General features: G+C 48.1%; 1 protein-coding gene across 9 annotated transcripts in view; it reads right to left on the reverse strand.

Annotated features, from left to right (window-relative positions):
* SMYD2 (SET and MYND domain containing 2) overlaps positions 1-14721 on the reverse strand; it is a 42714-nt gene extending 27993 nt beyond the window's left edge. The window contains exons 1-4 of one of the 9 annotated variants that reach the window (XM_074989976.1): positions 14555-14721; positions 12372-12542; positions 11402-11465; positions 8333-8434 (exon numbers count right to left, since the gene is read on the reverse strand). In XM_074989976.1, the coding sequence (XP_074846077.1) occupies positions 8333-8353 (21 nt within the window). In that variant the 5' untranslated portion in view covers positions 8354-8434; positions 11402-11465; positions 12372-12542; positions 14555-14721. The other 8 variants (XM_074989975.1, XM_074989977.1, XM_074989978.1 and 5 more) reach the window with 8 other exon arrangements.
* Between the last annotated feature and the right edge of the window lie 489 nt (positions 14722-15210).

Genomic DNA, 15210 nt, shown 5'->3' on the forward strand with positions numbered 1-15210 from the left:
CAGGAGGAGACCCAATGCCCATGTGGGGTCTCTCCCTCCCTGTTTATGACTGTGCCAATTGATGAGAATGGCTCAAAAGGCTGTGCCCCACGCCTGGGAAAACTGGGAGGCAGAGCAAAAGAGATGTAGCGAGCGCTGAGGCATTTCTTTAACCACCACAAAGTGCAGGACCCCCAAGGAGTTGCTCAGGACCTTGTCACACTTTTGAAAAAAAGTGCTGAGTTCTGTCAACTTACTAGCGACAGAACACCCTAGGGAATCTGGACGCTCTGCAAGTTTTGTTGACAAAATGGCCATTTCACTGACAAAAACCCTCTAGTCTAGACACAGCCTCTTATCCAGCAGCATCCACATGCCCGCATGATTTTAGTTAGCTGGACAAACACTTATCATCGGTGTAGCCAAGTTCCCCACACTCCCAAAAAGTTTGTTTCCAGCCACCAGTCCTGGCTCTCAGTGTTCTGTGCTGTTATTTAGCTGTAATTATCACCTAAATGTCTTTAGGAGCCCAGTAAGCAATGGAAGTGTTGGTAATGCTGCCAGATAATCCTGACCTCCTGTGGGTCATCAAATTCTCTGGTTCTGTACCTGTCATGTCCCCACAGTGCTGGGCTAGAGAGGTTCAACCTGTACTATAAAAAACAACCAGTGCTCAGTAGAAGCCCAAAGGGAGACATCCAGGGTACCAAACACGGTCTTAAGTTTTCAGTCCCAGGCAAAATTATTTTTTTGACGTCAGTGATGTGCTTAGCTGGCAGAGCAGAAGACACAAATAGAGATAGTCCCTATCCAGTGGAGCTTAAAGAGGGTCTAGAACAGTGGTTTTCCACTAGTGTGCCACAGCAAAAAATGTCCAAGTGTCCTGTGAAATTTCATCAATTTCCTCTCCCTGTGGCTCTTTGCAGAGCCACGGGGCTAGGGGGAGGAGAGATTGATGACCCAGTGCCAGCTGGGGCTCAAGAAGCAAGGCTGCCTGACTTGCAGCTGGCACGGGAGTTATCAACTCCCACCCCCACTGCGGTGGCTCTTTACAGAGCCATCGTGGAGAGAAATGCCAACCCACACCCACAGGACCCTGTTCGTGCCAGGAGGCAGCTGAAATGCTTTTTCCCAGCCCAAACAAGCTGGCAGGGAGCATGCCCCCACTCCCAGCTGTGGCAAGAGGGAGGTAGGGAGGGAAGAAGGGCGGAAGTCTGTTGGAGTTGGGATGTGGTTTAAATGCCAAAGAGGGGAGCCTGCTTTCGGTGGTTACTCGTTTATTCAACATCCCTTGCGCGGTGTTGAGCGGACATTGAAAAAGGGTCTGTGCTCACTGTCTGAGATGGTATATTCTGTGGTGGATTTGGAATATTAATGATTTGATCCTTGTTTAGCTTGTTGTAGGCACTACTACATTGCAAACCTCTCTAGTAAGACTGTAACCATAAATGTGATACTTATGAGTAATTAATTCAGCTGAAAAAAGTGGGTGTGCCATGGAGTTGTTTGTCTCATTGAAGTGTGCTGTGTTACTGAAATAATTGGGAACCACCGCTCTAGAGGAGAGACACACAGATAATACAAAAAGATCCATGGAGAGCCAGTGGAAGGGTTAATAATGCAGTCACTTAGAGCCTCATTCTGCCACTGATACTTGTGTTGGGTAGTTCATCTACCTATACCCCACAAAGAATCCCGCAGGTGTCAGCTGGACTGTTTGCGGTGTACGGTATTGTTGTGTAACGGTATTACAAGATAGTCCTGAAGTGCTACTCCCAGCGGTAAGTGATGGAGGCTCAAGCCCTCGTCCCCCCATCCCCGCGGCTCCATTTACATAAAGTTGGGCTGAGAGGACAGGAAACTGATGTGGATTAGCACCTGAAGAACTCCCAGAAGCAGCAAGCTGTTAAGAGGGATTTCAGTGACAAAAGGGTGAGGGAGTAGACTTCAGGGAGCTGAGATCATACCTGGAAGGAGGCATGAACATGAGCGTGGGACTGAGAAACAAGAGGGATAGTGAGCGTGGAAGGGCAAGGGGACAATGGGGCAATATGAACAGAAATAAGAGGAGAGAGATACAGGCAGAGCTGTTTACAGCTTAAGTTAATGAATCCTGAGCTGACAGGGAGAAGAGACTGAGAAGCAAACATTTAAAATAGTTTGATCAGTCGGGTAGCTTCTCTATGCAAAGAATGAGGTTTGGTTACCATGAACACAGCCTTAGCTTGTACAGCTGCCACGCAAAGTACTGTGACTTAACTTGGATAAATATGGACCCAACACTTGTTATTCGTATGTGGGAGACAGGAAATCTCAAAGGCGGATTCAGTTGCTTTGATCATTCCACCAGTGTGGTGCTTAATCTCAAAAACCTGCAACTCTCAGGAGATTTGTCCAGAGGCCAAGGACACCTATCTGAATGCCTCATGCCTGTATTCTCACCATGGCCACACAGATGCCCAACACCCTCATTTCAACCCAGTTCCAGTGAGTTGGGTTGGTTGGTTGGTTGTTTTTTCTCCCTCCTCCCATCCCTGCCTGGAAGGAGAGGGGAACATTTAGTCTTCTATCAATGTACCAAACCCTGCTGGTTTTTATGCAGTCAAGACTCTCATTAAAACCAAAGTATTTCTCAAGTAAGGACATTTAACTGGGCAAAATCACTTAAAACCTTTTTAAAAAGTATTTTCAGGATCATCTCCTGAGACAGTGAGGATTACACATGGACTGTACAAGGTATGTAAACCACTGTAGCATTTAAACTGCTTGCCCTTAAATTTCCATCACGTGTCCCTTTGTTATCATGTTACAAGGAAGTCCTGACCAGTTCTCACTATATCCTTAGTAATTTTGATAATTCAAGGATTGTAAGCCTCATTTCTTAGCCCAGACACATTCACTTAAATCAAATGTTAACCTAATAGAAACATTCCAAGTTATATTTGGATTTAAAACCACCTGTGCCAACATTATGCAAGATGAAATTCTTACTGAAATGAGCAAGCAGGGAAGTCACTGAATACAACACAAAGTCTGTATCCTTCTCTACACTCAAACAGCATAAAGCAGTTGAGAAACTGTCTTAATCAACCTCCTCAGGATTCCCCTTAGCAAGAGGAATGTCCCAAGGCTGGTGCAGTGGACGTTTGCCATGTGGCCCCTGGAGTGGAGACATAGAGGGACATGGGGAATAGACAGGTCACTGTGCTCTGGTAATACCTGGCAGTCAAGATAACCTCTTGGAGCTCTGGGTGTAGTTTAGAGCAGCCATGAGGTGTCTTTAAACTGCAACAGAAGGACTAAGGGGGACTGGAATCAGGAAAGAAATAAAGATGCTTTAAATTAGGGCTGTCTGACATGTGGCCTGCAGAGCCTTTTTATCTGGCTGCTGAGCCGGCAGCAGTGCCAGTTTTAAAAGGTGGCTGGGCATCTCTGAGCCGCATGTGGCTCTTTGAGAAGCCATTTGCAGCTCCCACCTCTGCTTCCTGACTCCTCCTCAAGCTCCTGAACAGCGTGGCTGGAGCAGCACCCGGCCATGTTGAAAGAACAGCACTCTGCAAACAGCCCTGGCATGCAGGGCTCTGCGGGCAGCCACAGGACTCTGCTGGCACACAGAGCTCTGTTGGTGTGGGGGAACTACACTGGGGAGCAGAGCTCTGCAGAGGCCAGGGGAATCCCAGAAGCCCCAGGGCCAAGAGCTGGCAGCTCCAGCCCCAGGACCCAGGTGTGTTAACACTGGCAGCCCCAGTGCAGAAGCAGCCCATGAGCCAGCAGGGGATGGCAACATGTGGAGCTCCTAGGTAAGTTAATCCTGGGCTGGGGGCAAGGGTGGTTTGGGGCTGCGGGGGGGAGGGGGTCTAAGGCTAGGGGCAGCTTGGGGTTGTGGGGGCGGGGTGGTTTGGGGCTATTTCATGTTCAGCCCCCAAAACATGTAAAAAAAATTGCCATGTGGCCCCTGGATGAAAACAGGTTGGACACCCCGGATTTAAAGTCATCTTTGGTGCCTACGTTCTGAAGGTGTGCAGCTGTGCTGCCCAGAGTTCTGCATCAAGTGCAGAAGCTTCTCCTGCTAAAGTCAACTGGAATTTTACCAGAGACTTCAGGGAGAGATAAACAGGGCTCTAAACACACAGCTCTCTTTGCTGCAGAAGTACAGATTCCGAACACTGCAATACAACAAATCTTCAAGCCTTCCACAACTGGCAAAGGAAAAGACAAGCACGGAACGTGCCACACAACGATTAGCTGACCTCAGCCCTCTGTAAGGGATACACAATAGGCATGTTTGCTAGCTGAAAGAGAAGCACGAGTAACTCGTTTATAGTTCAACGGTTCTGCGTCTAACGATTAACCCTCTTAAAACATTTCTCTTCAGAGCTGTTGAAAAGTTAATTTCAGGGGGCCTGGGAACAGGATGACGCAAACAAGAGTAAGTCTGATGCTGGCTGACTAAAACCATAATTTAAAAAAAGTCAACTGCATGTGATGTTTGAATTTCATTCGTGTAATAATAGGTCACTAGCATGTGATGCTGGTAGTGAAAAACAGAGTGGTATGAATCAGGTGATATTCACAAACCTTCAGAAACAAAGTCAGATTGAAGGCAGGAAGGGAGAGGGGGGCCTCGACTTAAATCCTCAGCTGCATCTAAGGAGCACACCGCCCATCTCAAGAGAGACAAGGGGGGTACAAAGCTCAGCTCTGTCATCCGTAATTACTTTGTGCTGCGTAATTATTCAGATCGACGAGTCGGGCAACTTGCAGGCTACTCTAAGTTACTCCAGCTGCCAACAGCCCCAAACAATAACTGGAGATCTGCAACTATCAAGTTAGCCCTGGCCATGTCCAGCCCCAGAATGAGAGCACGAGGGAGCTGCTATGCCAGCTCTATACCAGGAGGCTAATCTTTCCTTTGCCGTTTATGGCAGCTTTAAAGATGCTATATGTGGGCAGTGAAGTGCAACAGGATCGTCACACTGAAACACAAGCTTTGGGCCCTTGTGTCACAGATTATCACCCCATACTGACTGAGAACTTGCCACTTTAGGACAGGATGCAGAGAGATAAAGTTTCTAGACACCACTCATGGCCACTACTTACAGAAGCTAGTTTGGAACCCACAAGGGAAGAGGCAGCTCTTGGTTTAGTCCTAAATGGTGCACAGGATATGGTCTAAGAGGTGAATATAGCTGGACTGCTCAGTAACAGTGACCACCCTGTAATTAAATTTAACATTCATGTGAAGGAGGAGAAAATACCGTAAAAGCTCCGTAGCATTTAACTTCAGAAAGGGGAATGTCACAAACACGAGGAAGCTAATTAAACTCAAATTACAAGGAAGAGCCACAAGAATGCAACACCTGAAAACTGGATGGAATCCTTTTTCTTTTTTAAAAAAAAAAAAAAAAAAAAACTACATCTGGAGGGCTGCTCACTACACTTGCCATTCCCCCTCTCTTTTTGCAGGGGGTCAGGGACCCGTGTGGCCAGCCCCAAACTTCCAGGGGCCGCCCCGCCACACACCCTGTCCCTTTCCCTGCCACCACCCACTGGGCAGACAGACAGATTTGCACGATGATGTCCTTCTGTCACCTGGAAGGGAGTGAGGGAGAGTCCTATACATGAGACATTCTTTTCAAGGGGACAAACCTGAGAAACTGTCCCCAGACAGACATGTCAGCAGCAGGAGTTTTGAAACGATCAGCTACACTAAACAGTAAGAAGACAGACACTAGAACCAGATGTTATTCATTCAAGAATTCTGAAGGAATTGAAATATGAAATTACAACACTACTAACTGTAGTATGAAACATATTCTTTAAATCATACTCTACACCAGATGACTGGAGGACAGCTAATATGCCAGTTTTTGAAAAAGGCTCCATAGGTGATCCTGGCAATTACAGATTCATAAGTCTGTACCAGGCAAATTGTGTAAAAGTATCAGACACACAGATGAACATGATTTGCTGGGGAAGAGTCAATACCACTTTTGCAAGAGTATTTCTCACCATTCTTCATCAAACTCCTATAATTCTTTGCTGGGAGGAAGGCAACAAGACTGTGGACAAGGGTTATCCAGGGGATACAGTTAGGGCCTTTCATTTTCATTTTCAATTTTTATTTTATTTAATTTTTCCAGAGAATTTACCAGTGTTTATTACTGGAATACAAAAGTGAAAATATGCACAAAAACTATTAATATTTTTCTGGGTAAATAACAGGGTTCATTCTGATGGGTGGACGGACATAGAAATAGCATTCAGTAAATTAATACTTTGATGAAGGAAAAATGCAATATACTGTAGTGTGCTGCAGAACCAAACCAGAACGCAAAACACAATGTCACTTCTGCATTTAAAAAAAACAATATCTCTAATTCCCAAATAAAAAATTTTGTTTGTATAAACAGTTTACAATTGCAGATTTAGAATAGCCTATAAGTATTTACATATAATAACTGGGCCACACGATTTGCAGCACCCAGCCAACTTCATTCTTTTCTCTTGTTTCTGTTTATTTTAAGCTTTCAAATACTGCCTTGTGTTCTCTCTTTCAAGGTCTGTACAAAGACCAGTGCTGTTCAACCCATTCACAACTAATTTGAAAAAGGAGTAGACAGTGAGGTGGTAAAGTCTGAAGATGAAACAGAATTACTCAAGATAGCCAAATCCAAAGCTGACTGTGAAGAATTACAAAGGGTGGCTCATACAACTGGGTGACTGAGCAACCAGAGGTAGCCGTGTTAATCTGTATTTTCAATAACAACAAGGAGTCCTATGGCACCTTATAGACTAACAGATATTTGGAGCATAAGTCTATAAGGTGCCACAGGACTTCTTGTTGTTTTTAAAGTGCAGATGACATTCAACACAGTAAATTCAGTGTAATGCACCAGGGAAAGCATAATCCCAACTCTGTATATAAAACTAGCTGTTACCTCTCAAAAAAGATCTCGGAGTCATTTCAGATAGTTCCTTGAAAGCATCTGTTCAGCATCGCCAAAAAGCTAACATAACATTAGGAACCATTAGGAAATGGATTGATCTTTATGGCCTTACTAGCTAAATTACCTTATATAAATCCATGGTACACCCACATCTCGAATACTGCACGCAATCCTATTCATCCTACCTCAAAATATGAGAATTGGAAAAATATTCAGAGAAGGATAACAAAACTGATTGGGATTATGGAACAGCTTCCACATGAAAAAAGATAAACAGTCCCAGTCTGTTTAATCTTCGAAAAGAGATGTTTGGTGAGGAGGGGAGGTATGACTGAGGTTTACAAAATCATGGTATTGAGAAAGTGAATAAGGAAATGTTATTGACCCCTTCACAGAACATAAGAAGCAGGAGTCATCCAATAAAGTGTGTCAACAGTAATTTTAAATCAAACACAAGGAAATACTATACTTCCTCAGATAACACAAAGTCAACGGATGGAACTTGTCATCAAGGGATGTTGTGAAGGCCAAAAGTAGAACTGCACTCAAAAAAGAACAAGATGAATTCATGGAGGTTAGGTCCATTAATGGTTATTAGCCAACTGGTCATGGATGCAACTCGTGTGGGTGTCACTACGCCTCCGTCAGATGCTAGGTGATGGATCACTTCAGTGCCCTGTTTTGTTCATTTTCTATAAAGCTCCTGACCTTGGCCAGTTGGCAGATAGGATACTGGACTAAGTGGTCCATCAGTATTACCCTATTCTTATGTTTTAAGCACTTTATGAAGGGGAGTGTGAGCTGAAGTGAAATTGATTTAATGTCTCACACAGTACAATGAATAAGCAATAAAATACTCTCACACTGAAGAATTTTCAGATTAATGATTTTTATAGGGAAGCGTGGTATCAGGTTCTTGTTGGCTAGTGTAAAAAATTAAAAATGAAGTTCCCCCTACCATGGAAACTAAAAGGGCAACATTTACCACATGTCTCACTGTAGAAAGTTCAGTACCAAGGCACAGATGTCCTCATCAGCTCTGACAGAGAATCACTGAACCAGTGAAAAAAGTACCTTTGAAAAAGACTAGGATGAAGATGCTATATACACTGTGTAGCACATACTGTCCATGGAGTTGGGTTGCTAAAAAATGTCATGCTTGAAGATAACTTTGAAAGAGTATCAGAAGAATTCAATCCCAGCAATATTCCTAAATTTCACCTGAGTGATTCAGAAGGACCCAAAACACAGAAGATACGGTTTCCTCCTCTCTTGATGGCATAAAACTAAGTATTTCACACATAACTATCAAGAAAAAGCCAGTACCAAAGCACGTCACACCTCAGTCAAGAGAATGAAACACTACTGAACAGACTTCATATACAAAACATGGTATTACTCACCAAGCCACCTAGGAAGGACATTGTAGATCATTAGCTAATCGCTCAATCACCTCTTCTGCAAACAGGCCGATGGATGTGAATAAGGTATCAGAATCCAGCCCTCTGTGGTGGGGAGGGGAAAGGATGTGGGAAGCTAGTAAGGGTGGTAGAATCTGCCCCTACTTTTTTTTTTTTTTTTTAAATATAAACACAGGAATGTCAAATAACAGACAGGACCAGCATAAAAGCTAGAAGTTTGGGGATCAGAAAACACAAAAAAAAATGTATTACATCTACATAGGATCATCTTTTGGAGGAATGATATGGGGCCTATTAAAATGAAAGCTCTTTCTGAAACTGAAGGACTGGAACAGCACAGTTACAATACTTCATCCCAGCTAATGGGAATGTAGAACATTCTGCCCAAACAACAAGATGAGAATCAGAACATTATCATCTAAGAGAAGGCTTCTCATGAATGATTTTCTAGCTAAAAATCTGCTTTCCTGGGGAAGACCTCAGCTCTAATCTAACCTCCATGGAAGCGAGTTTGATCACCTTAGTCCTTCACGAACTAAATTCTCTACCCTACCCCTACCCCACAGGATTCCATACAGTTGGGTCTTGTTTTTTAGCTTGTACAGTAAACCCTCGGCAAGCATGATTTCAACTTGCACTTAGCTTACATTAACGTGAGTTACGTGCAAATCAAAACCTCCCCCCCAGCTCCAGGCCCCACCTCCCCCAGCTGGGAAAGCCCAGAGGGTACACAGCTGCTTACACCATGGTTTCTCCGTTTTTCCCAGCTGGGAGATGCCGGCAGTTCCCCAACCAGGGGAAGCAGATGGCTGGAACAGCCAGCCAGGAGAATTCTGGGGATCTCCCAATCACCCTCCCCCACAATTTACACAAAATCTGATTTATGCAGAGGTTGCCCAGAATGCAACCTCCATGTAAATCGAGGAATTACTGTATTTAGACTGCTTATATTTTTCTCACACATAAGGAGTATGGTACTTTAGGTGGAGTGCTGCAAATACACGCTATCAGCTTTGTATCTGTAGGTATCTACTCCCGCAGATACAGTTAAAGATAACTATGACTCACTTTTGCAGATGCCAGTCCAAATTTTGTATCCATGTAGGGCTTTAACTATAGGTCAACCAGAAAGCATGCAAAGGCAGGACAGTGCAATTGGCTAGATACAGTGAAGTAGGTAAGAGCAAGTTGCCCCTCCAAACTCAAGAAAAAAATAGAATTATAATTGCACTAGAGAGTTTAGTCTACAGTGATCCCTTGAGGTAAGCAAGGGTTGTGTTCTATGCAATCCTTATGTACCTTGAATTTTGTGTAAGTCGGGGAGGGCTCACAGGATAGGTTAGGGCCCTGGAAAGGGCTGGGGGGGTGGGTTAAGGCTGCAGGGAGGCTGCTGTTGAGCCAGGGTGCGCAGGGGGTTGGACCTGGGCAGCAGGGGGCTGGAGAGGGGGTTGAGCCCAACCAGGGGGGTGGAGCCAGGGCTGCAGGGGTGTGATTAGTGGGGCTGGAGCTAGAGCCATGCATGCACATGAGCTGGTGGTTGGGAGCCCCAGGCACAGGTTGAAGCCAGAGCCCTGCATGCTGGGGAGGTGTGGGCTGAGGACACAAGGGTGGGGGGTGGAACAGGGTGAACTGAAGCGGGTGGGGGGGGATTAGCTGGGAGGGTAGAGCCTCATGCACCTGCAGCAGCTGACAGCTGGAGCCCTGTGCATGCTGGCGGCTGACAGCTCAGTACATGCCAAAAGGGGTGAGCCAGGCACAGGGGGGATTCAATGGGGGTGGGTTGAGCTGGCAGGGGGAGTAGAGCCCTGAGCACACTGGCAGCAGCTGACAGCTGGAGCCTCACATGGGGGGGTGAGCTGGAAGGCGGGGGGGCAGCCAGGTAAGGTAGTTAAACAGGGGGATGCACCAGGGCAGGGTGGCTGAATGTGGGGGAGGAGGGTAGAGCCCTGCATGCAGAGCCAGCTGCATGGGGGTGGGGGAAGAGTTGAGCTAGTGCTGCATGGGGGTTGGAGGGGTTGGGTCTGGAGCCAGGTGAAGGGGGCTGGGGCATGGGGGTTGGAGCCAAGTCCACGGGGGTGCCGCAGGCACGTGGCTAGAGCCCCTGCTGGGGGAAGTGAGCCAGGGCATGTGGGGGGGGGTAAGTTGGGCCACAGGGGCGGGGGTGGGGGCTGAGCCAGCAGGGGATTTAAATGGGGGGTGAACTATCATGGCTGTCAAGCAGTGCTGCTCTGGGAAGTGGGTTTTAGCCCACCTGGCTACCCGCAGGGGCGGGCAGGCTAAAACCCTTCCCAGAGAAGTGCCACTAACACCACCCTGAGAACCAGAGGGGAGGGGCTCTCAGCCTGCCTAGCTGTCCACAGCTGCGGGAAGCCAGGCAGGCTGAGAGCCCAGCAGCTTTACACTGTGTGAAACTCACACTAAAGCAAGTTTTGTGCAAGGTGAAGCCACGTAAAGCATGGGTTTACTGTATGAATCAGAGGTCAGCCACGTATGAGCAGGGTCACGTACTCTGAAACCTTACTGTCCTCTAAAGCATATTAAAAATTCCATAACATGAACATCAGAAAAGGGTGCCTCTAGGTGACTCTGCCCCATCACAGAATGTCAGACTAAGAGAGGAAGCACAGTAGGTTTCTAAACACATATGCACCGCTATCATCATCAACACAAACAACCAGCAAACACTTGCTAAAGACGACGAAAAACCTAAGTCAGCTATTTACTTATGATTTTTCACCTAAACAAACATTAAAATGGCATATATGGGAAGTAGGATGAAGCTACTGAAGTAATTAATGGGCTGGTAGGCTGTACTAATCAAATGTCTCAGTAATATGTTCCAGCACAGCTGATCCTGACTCACTTAATAGGAACATGTCTAAATCCTGTAACCATCTGTAACCCAACTCCACTCTCAGCATCTGTGGGATGCTGAAACTGACCAGCTTGCTGTTCTTAACAGTAGATATCATTACAGCCTGGCAGTGCCCTACTAAGCTAATGATAAACACAGATTACTGCCTGGCCCTCTTTACAAGTTGTAATACATACCTGGCATTCCACATCGCAGTAAAATGCCTGTCTGCATCTTCCACACTTGGACAATCCTTCTTTCCTTAAAAAATAAAATAAAATAAACCAGATATTACATCTATCTTCTAATACTGAATGACCTCTTCTCCCACCTCCCCCCCCCCGCCCAAACACACACACACACACACACACACCTGACATCTGGCTGGAGCACCAATGTCAGCTCCCTGCTGTGAGGGAGGTAGGGGGCAGTCCCTGAGCCTTGCAGTCCAGACCCAGCCCATAGGCCCGGCCTGGTGGGGAGAGGACAAGGCTCTGCGTGATGCTATTCTCCCTTTCCCACTGGGCTGACGGACTGGCAGCACAAGGAACCTCTGGCCTGCAGGCTTTTTCCCTGCTGCTCCCATTGGCCAGAATCACATCCAATAGGAGCAGTGGGGGTAGTGACTAGGAGTGGCAGGGAACACGGAGCAGATCTGTCCCCAGGAGATGCACAGGTAAGTGTTCCCTATTGCCCTCACACACCTCATCCCCAGCCCTGCACCCTATTTTCCATCCAGACCCTGTGACCCAGCCTGCTCTTGCACCTTCCCTCCCACCAGTCCCTGCACACCCGCCAGCTGGCTGGCTCCCCAGCAGCCTCCTCCTGCAGGCTGAACCTTCATTTCTGGTCTAACACGAGAGCCTGGGAAGGCCAAAGATCTACCAGCCTCAACCTCCCAGAAGAGTTAATCTGTCCTGGGGAAGCCCTGAACTATCACGCTCCATGGGGCTTGAGTGCAAGGGGAGTGAGGTGTCTCAGTAAGGGGCCACTTCAGTGAGAGTTGGAGTTGGGGTTTTTGCTTCTATTGACTGATTTATCTGTGGGTCAGAGGACCCCTGGCCCAAACAACCCTGCTCTACAGGCTCTAATCAGTAAACACGTAGGCATGCATGTAACCTTAGTCACACTGAATGCAATGCAATATTCACATGAGTAAATTTATACCTTTCCCTAAGAGTATTTAGAATTACAGCCAGAGTATGAGACTATCCTCAAGAGGAAATGGGATACTTTTCTGGGATACAGAGTTAGCCATGTAATTAATGCACTTCTTGAATCTGCTCATACTATGGAGAAGAATCCAACATAAGAAGCTACATAAAATTGAATAAGGAACTGAAAGAAAAATAGTTTCAAGGAAGAAGTTTAGTAACAGTGTTATCTGCTACCCAAATACCCATATAAATTTTACACAAATACAGCAAACCCTCTAGTCATGTGGGGGCTGAGATTCTGCAACCCCCACATACCTCAAATTTTTGTGCAAGTCCAGGGCAGACAGGAACCAGGCTGCCTCCTGGTTTCCCCCTCCCCTGGGCTTGCAGGAGCTGAGAAACTGACCAGCCCTATTGAGCTGGTCAGTTTCCTGGCTCCCAGCCTGGCAGGGCACCAGGAACCAGAGGGCAGCTTGGTTCCCATCTCTCCACTGCTTGCAGAGAGAGAAAACTGAGCAGGGCAGCAGCCTTGGTCAGTTTCCTGGCTCCAGCCAGTGGAGGGGAGGCAGGAACCAGGGGCAGCCTGACTCCAGGCTCCCCTCCACTCCTTGAAGCCAGGAAACTAACTAGAACTGCCACCTGGTTCCCAGCTTCCTGCCTCTCCAGAGACCGGGAAACTGTTCCTGTCAGGGGCAGTGGCAGACACATTAACCTGAGACATGCAGAACTTGACTGCGTGTATCTCAAGGGTTTACTGTAAACAATTTTGTAGAAAAGAAAGTTTTTTTAAAGGAGGGTTCTTGAGTCCACACTTCTGCAGTGCAAAAGAGAGTAAAATCAGCATATGAAGATCAAGTGCCATAATAACAAAGGTGGATGTCAACAGATCTTCAAGTGAGTACAGACTAACAGTAATGAACATCTCACAGAACTGAAGGATGGAGTGGGCTAAATCTCAGAAATGTAAAAGACCATGGCTGTGGTACATCATGGGTGCAGCCATGCCCCTGCTATCAGTCTAAGATATTTAGCCCCCATTATCCTAACGAGTGCTTCAGCCTTTAGCATATTATCATAGAGTGCTAAATTCCTGGCGATTTCACATGACATTATCTTTCGTTCCTGGATACTTGGGACAACCCAGGAGAGTTGGCAACCCTAATACACCAGTGGGGAATAGGAAAATAATATTCACGTTTTATGGATGAGAAATAAAAGCAGAGAGAGAAAAAATAAGTGACTTGCTCATCGTAACATAGGAAGCCCACGGCAAAGTGCAGGATTTACATCAAGTCATCAGGCCCAATCTAAAGCAATGGGTTTCACCCTGATCCACAGATCCCTGGAGACCAGCGTCACAGTTGACATCTAGGAGGTCAGCAAAAGGCTGACACTCCCATGGTTTTCAACCTGGCGGCCTGCGCATGAGGTCTAATAGCTGCAAAGGGGTCAGCACCTCCATTTCGAACGTTTAGCGGCCCACAAAGGAAAAGGGTGGAAAGTCACTAGGGCAGGCCACCACCTCAACAGAAGCCCGCCACCTGCAGCGCTTACCACCCCAGCGACCTGCCTCTTCGGAGAGCTCCCTAAGAGTGGCCACACTGCCTCAGACCCACACTTCATCCGGCCCAGCAGCCCCTCTGCCTCCGGCGGGCAATGCCAGCTGCCCCAGAGGGAGGGAGCAGGCGGGTGCTCTGCACACGCTCCATCCCCGCCGCCCACTCCCCCACTGGGGCACACAGAGGCCGGCCCCGCCCACCCTGGCCAATAGCACCTCCGTGAGGGGCCCTCGCTCCCTCCCCAGCCCTGGCACCAGCCCCCGCCCGCTCTCCTCCGCACTCTCCCTGGCGCACCTCCCCCCGCCCGGCCAGGGCCCACGTGGGCGGGCGCCGGCCCGGCGCGGTACCTGGCGAAGCAGCGCTCGCAGTGGTTGCCCCGCTCGCCGACGGCCAGCACGCAGGTGTAAGCCGGGCAGCTGAAGAGCAACTCCCCCGGGGCGAAGCGCCGCCGCGCCCGCAGCCCCCGGCCCTTGCCCGGGCTGGCGAAGCGCTCCAGGCCCTCCCCGCGCGGCGCCCCCTCGGTCTGCATCCTGCCCGCCAGGCCGCGCTTAATGGAGCCGAGTCACCCGCGCGGCACCACGTACACGGGCGGCCGGCCGGGCTCCCCGGGAAACCGCCGCGCGCCGGAGCCCACCGGGTCCTAGTGCCCGCCTCGCTTCAAGCCTTCCTGCCCTGGCTCCCTGCAGGGCCTGCGGGAGTCACTCCCGGGGAGCGCCACGGCTCCAAAGCTGCGTCCCCTGGGCCGCCCTGCGGGGGACCTGCCTCTCTGCCTCCACCCGTAGCCAGCGCCCTGCTCTTGTGGGTGAGCAGGGAGCAACTGTGAAAATGAGGAAACTTGCAGGGATCAGTTACCGATGTGAAAGCAATCCCCTAATATGGGGAGGTTTGGCCACCCGGATTAGCACTGAAAGGCCTCTGACACTGCTGGCTCAGCCTTAAGAGCTCTGGCAGTCCCCAGAGACTGGTCTGTGCTCCGAAGAGTATGGCAATAGCCAGGGAAGTAACAGAGAGGTAGGTGTGTTAGTCTGTATTCTAACCAAACAAACCAGCAGTCATGTGGCACTTTAAAGACTAACAAAATGATTTATGAAGTGATGAGCTTTCGTGGGACAGACCCATTTCCTCAGATCTATGGATTTCCAGATCTGAAGAAGTGGGTCTGCCTCACCAAAGCTCATCACCTGGTAAATCATTTTGTTGGTCTTTAAAGTGCTACATGACTGCTGGTTATGGTAGTAGGGGTCTAACTGCGCTTGTGCAGTGCTCAGGAAAAAACCCAATGCCACCCAG

Source organism: Carettochelys insculpta, chromosome 3 (assembly GCF_033958435.1).
Source record: "Carettochelys insculpta isolate YL-2023 chromosome 3, ASM3395843v1, whole genome shotgun sequence".
Classification (NCBI taxonomy): Eukaryota; Metazoa; Chordata; order Testudines; family Carettochelyidae; genus Carettochelys; species Carettochelys insculpta.